The 5204-nt window shown below is 44.1% G+C and overlaps 1 protein-coding gene across 1 annotated transcript in view; it reads right to left on the bottom strand.

Annotated features, from left to right (window-relative positions):
- Positions 1-5204, bottom strand: part of zgc:158803 (LUC7 domain-containing protein) — a gene marked incomplete in the record, with an annotated part of 8725 nt that overhangs the window by 2377 nt on the left and 1144 nt on the right. Inside the window, 4 exon segments of the mRNA XM_037697856.1 lie at positions 668-823; positions 3895-3924; positions 3994-4148; positions 4457-4633. Of these exon segments, the coding sequence (XP_037553784.1) occupies positions 668-823; positions 3895-3924; positions 3994-4148; positions 4457-4633 (518 nt within the window).

Below are 5204 nucleotides of genomic sequence, written 5' to 3'. Positions count from 1 at the left end.
GTGATCAATGGAACCAAGTGATCAATGGAACCAGGTGATCAATGGAACCAAGTGATCAATGGAACCAGGTGATCAATGGAAACAAGATGATCAATGGAACCAGGACCCACAGGAGCTCAGTTTTAAGTTTCATGGCTGTGGATACTTAGGAACACGTTATATTTAAAATTTTAAACAAGTTTGTAAAAACTTGTAACTAACTCTTTTCACTGTGTCATAACGGAGTGTTTGCGTGTTGGACTGGATGAAATCATCGACTGAATCCTGATAAAATCATCGACTGAATCCTGATGAAATCATCGATTGAATCCCGTCTGAGGTTTGTTACAACGTTCACACGTAGAAGCACGCGAGTACTTTCCAGCAGCTCTAAATGAACTTTGACAGCAAATATAAAATGTTTTTCACGTACCGCCATCTGGTACAACTTCCCAATACGTTATTTCATCGTACGATCTCATTCAGCTGTAACTTATCTTTACTCAGACAATAACTAGATTTGAGGAGGAGCTTTTAATTTGTAAAAATGGTGCCGTGTGTCTGTTTCCTGCCTGTGGAGAAAATAAATCAAAGTAGTTTTGAATTCATGTAAACAAGTTGAATGAAGCAGGAAGCGTTTGGTGAAATGATGCTCGGTAAGAACACGACGGAGGACAAACGTGCACACCTCTTCTTTTTGTGCCTGTGAGAGTGGGAGCGCGAGCGACGTCGGTCTTTGTGTCGATGCCTCTTCTCTCGCTCCCTGTCCCGATCGGCGCCGTCTTCTCTGGGACGAGAGGAGCGGTGACGTCTTGAACGATGGGACGACGAACTCCCTTCATCCCTGAAAAACATTTTAAAGAAGAAGAAAACGATGCAGAGCTATTGTAAGGAATATATTTTAATCAGAGTTCGTCTTTCATAAGACTGGCTTTAAAACGTGTTCATGCGTTCTCCAGGTAACGAAATGAGTTTGAAGCCAACAGAACAGAAGCTGCAACCAGCGGAGACAAAATGGCGTCTCCACCAGGGACAAAACATCCGCTGGACAAAGTTTTTGTTCAGAGCCCGTCAGAGTCGCCAACAGAATAAAACTGAACTGATTTTACAGATTTTAACACTCGGATTGAAACTAGAGCCCGACCAATCTATCGATGGGGCTGATACTTCAGATAGAGACGTTTGGGGACGTATCGGTGGACCAGGACTATCCAAAGAACTTGCTCAGGGGTCGGACATCCAGCAGTTAGTCACCAAGTTTGTTTTATGGGCTAAAATCAAGTTTTATGTTAAAATGAACCCATTGGTGGACAGAACTGAGTTCACCTGTGGGCCTGATTTGGCCCCTGAGCCGCCAGTTGAACAGCCCTGCACTAGACTGAGGAACAGCTTCTACCCTGAACCTGTTAAGACTCATAAATCCCCAACCAGAATAATCTCTGTAATGCCACTTTAGCTTGTGATATGTGACTGATCTGTGCTGCTGATTATCCATGCTGCTGATCTCATGCTGCTGTGTTCATTCATACCCATCCGTTCACTACAGACTCCTGTTCAGGCAGTTGTTTAAGATAATCTATTATTTTACATTATTAGTGTTTAGCGTACATCTTAGATCCTTGTATACTGCAGCGTTTCCCCGACCATTCATTCAACTTTATTTAGACGGATAAGTCACACAGAGCCTAGAAGACTCATTTACAGGTGAGACCCGTTTAGACAAAAAGTAGTGAAACTGGACACGTGTAGGAGCTGGAGGCGAAAAAATTCCTGTCAGACTTTTTCTTCTTGGCTGAGAAGAAAAAGTCTGATATTAAAAAAACACCTCGCACAAACAAGCACATGGTGACGTAGACATTCTGCAGAGGGGGAGAGGACGAGAGCGGTGAGCATGTTCATAGACGCTCTCGAGGTCACTGTAAGAGTTCTGATAAAGATGGAATAATCAGCCAGTGTCCTCCGGTGAGATCCATCAAGATTCTCGAGGGATGTCGAGGAATGGCCAAGAATAACGTCTGAGAATCCAAGAGTCCTGAAATGATGACACAAAGTTTATTCAGCTGGTTTCATCTTTGTGGATCAGTTGGAAATTCCTCAGGGAGGGGGTGGTGAGTGTCAGATCATATGTTCTCCAGGTGAATTCAGATAAGATGACCTTCAAGACCAGCCAAGGAGCCAAATTCAGATAAATACAGTTGTTTTGGGGACAGGCAGAACTTAATGACATCTACCTTGAGTCTGTGTTGGTCCACTCAGTTCTGAAATGTCCAAATTAACATGGCCACACCGATGGAACATGACTGAGTAAAATCCCTGAGATCTGATCCATTCAGCCCAATGCATTTGAGTCTGGGTACTCGAGACACGAACCAAGCCATCATAAAGACAAGCAGCGTGATCAGGTCCAAAATTTGCTGCCGACGACTTCCTTGATTGTAGATAAAACCAGCCGAATCCAAAAAGCAGGAACCAGACATCATAAATCCAATTAAATGTGCGTCCTTAAAATCCACAGATGGCAGCAGAGATAGACACATCATCAAGTCTTCCAGTCGATGAGATATCCAGCTGCGTGCCAACAGGGCAAATTGGTTCGCCTAAAGCCTGTTTTCTCTTCGAAGAAATTTTATCAAATGTGTTGAGGGACCAACTGATCAAAACAAGTCCATAATTATGGTTCAGAAGATGCAAGAGAGGTTCAGGAGCAGTTTCACAGACAGACAGAGCAGCAAAGCGGAGAGGGAGAGGAGCAGTGTTCGACCTCAGCAAGAACAAGTGGTGAAGTGACCATTTTACAAGCAAGGCGCCCCGCCCAGTCAACAAAACAGAGAGCCCTGCCTACTGACCCACTTGCACCCCCCAGCTTGTACAAACAGCACACAGCTCAGACGTGTCCTCCTTGGTAAGTTATCCAGGGGAAACGCTGCAGGTTCTTTTATACTTCTCATATTTTGAGTGGAACTGGGACCGTGAGAGGATAATTTCATTCCACTTCATGTGATGAGAATGACAAAAAAACTTGAACAATGTTGATCTATTTGATGTAAACCACTTTTGACTCCAAGTATTTTATATCGGTCTATAAAGTTTTCTAACAGTTCTGATGCATGCTCAATAATCCAGGTAGAAAAATCTAAAAAAGTTAAATCTGGTCCTCTGGACATTGAAAAAAACAAAACTCTCTTGGATGAGAGACGAAACGTTTCTACATTTTTTTGTTGTTTTGTTTTTTTGAATGTCCAGAGGACCAGATTTAACTTTTTTAGATTTTCTAACAGTTGTTTATTTGTGAAAACTCGGTCGTAAAGACAGGCCTGCAGTTTGTGACGCGACGTTTGTGGTCAAACTGGAGCCGTCTCCATTCTGTCAGGAAATATACTGGTTTGAAATGATAAATTACAGACGAGTGTAAAGGGCTTTAAAATTCCTTCAGGAAACTTTTTGACGCGTCAAAGATTCTTTACAGTGTGTGGACACTAACAACATGGTTTCAGGACATTTGAGTCAAACCTCATGAGGTCCTGCTGCTGAACAGAAGCTCAACACGTCACGTTACTGCATTCTAAACAAATGAGCACATGCTAAAGATGTTAGCATCAACGGGACGGCTGCCGACGGCACGCTGCAAAGCATGATGGTCCGACATGACTGATGCGTATTCAGTAGATGCTAACAACATGCTAACAACACACAGGGCACTCAGCTGCAAACCACGACATTTTAGACAAAGTTGATGCAGAACCACCGACGGTCATTCTCGTGAATATTGGTTTGATGTTTGGGTGATGTTAAACCTCTTCTCTAAAATAAACATGGATGTTCTTTTATTAAACGAAGTAAACAAAATACTAACTTTTGTGGCTACGGACTGACCAAATCCCATGTCGCACAACAACGAGCACACGTGTGACGTACCTGTACCGCTCTCCGCTTCTAGATCTGGACCTGCAACAACCAAAGTACAGAAATAAACATAAAATCCAGATTATTTTTCAGTGTTCAGGTGATTCTTACCTCCTCTTCTCTCGCTCTCTCTCCCACTCTCGCTGTCGTTCCCGCTCCCGCTCCCTCTCCCGCTCCATCTCCCACTGTCGCTCCCTTTCTTCTTCTCTTTCCCGCTCCTCCCGTCTTTTCAGACGCATTCGCTCTTGTTTCTCTGTGACGGCTTTCTGGAAAACAGAACAAGACGCATCAGTGGAACCAAGTCAAATGAACACAGCAGCATTTACAATAAGTTGTAACTTTTTACAAACTTCGGTTCATCTCGATTAGAATTCACCACGACTGAACCACGTCTGAACCACGACTGAACCACGACTGAACCACGTCTGAACCACGTCTGAACCACGTCTGAACCACGACTGAACCACCGTCGTCATCAGTCTTTGTTAAACCAGGTCTCTCTTTAAATGCGTCCCCGGGGCTCAATGGGACTAACCTGTAGAAATAAAGGTTGAATGAATGAATGAACACTCACCCTGAGCTTGTCAAGCTTTTCTCGGATTTCGATAAAACCGATGTGAAGCTTGCCCCCGAAGTGGTCCGCCAGCCGCCGATCGTTGTCGTGGAGTCCCAGGTAGGCTGAGCACACCTCACACACTCGCAGTTTTTGCTGCTGGAAGCTGGAGGCCGGCATGGAGCTTCTGTAAACGTCCTGCAGCAACAAAACGTGGAGTTTTAGGGGAACGTCTTGTTCTGAACATTTCACGCACTTAAAAACAGCTCAAACTCTTTCTCCAAAACATCCAACCCGTTTGTAAGAGGTTTTGAAGCAACACGAGTCTTTTTTAAATGTTTCAGGAGTTGGAGACGTTTGCTTCATGTTCATGTTCAAAGCTGCTGAGTTCGGTAAAAAAAGGCTGAAATTACCGAAACATTTTCGTTTGAAATAAAACCAGAGGACGAGGCGCTGGAGAGCTGTTCCTTTGGCTGCCATGTGCTGGTTCATTAGCTCCCAGGGCTGAACTGAAACAGATGTTTCTTCAATGGTTTTGGGAAGTTGAAAACGTTGATTGAATTGGGTCACGGCTTGACATTTGGGGGGTCCTGAAGCCAGACCAGGTCCTGCAGACAACCTAAACTGTGGATCTCGAAAATAATTATTTTAAAACAAACTAATTAAAGGCCTATCATGGACATGGTGTGCACGTCACGTGTCCATAAGGAGCTGCGTAACGTTGGACGAAGACAGCTGGACGAAGACAGCTGGACGACGACAGCTGGAC

This window comes from Nematolebias whitei, chromosome 3, assembly GCF_014905685.2.
Source record: "Nematolebias whitei isolate Nwh7 chromosome 3, NemWhi1, whole genome shotgun sequence".
NCBI classification, from domain to species: domain Eukaryota; kingdom Metazoa; phylum Chordata; class Actinopteri; order Cyprinodontiformes; family Rivulidae; genus Nematolebias; species Nematolebias whitei.
The sequence above is the reverse complement of the archived record's forward strand: the minus strand, read 5'-3'. Positions and strand labels throughout refer to the sequence as shown.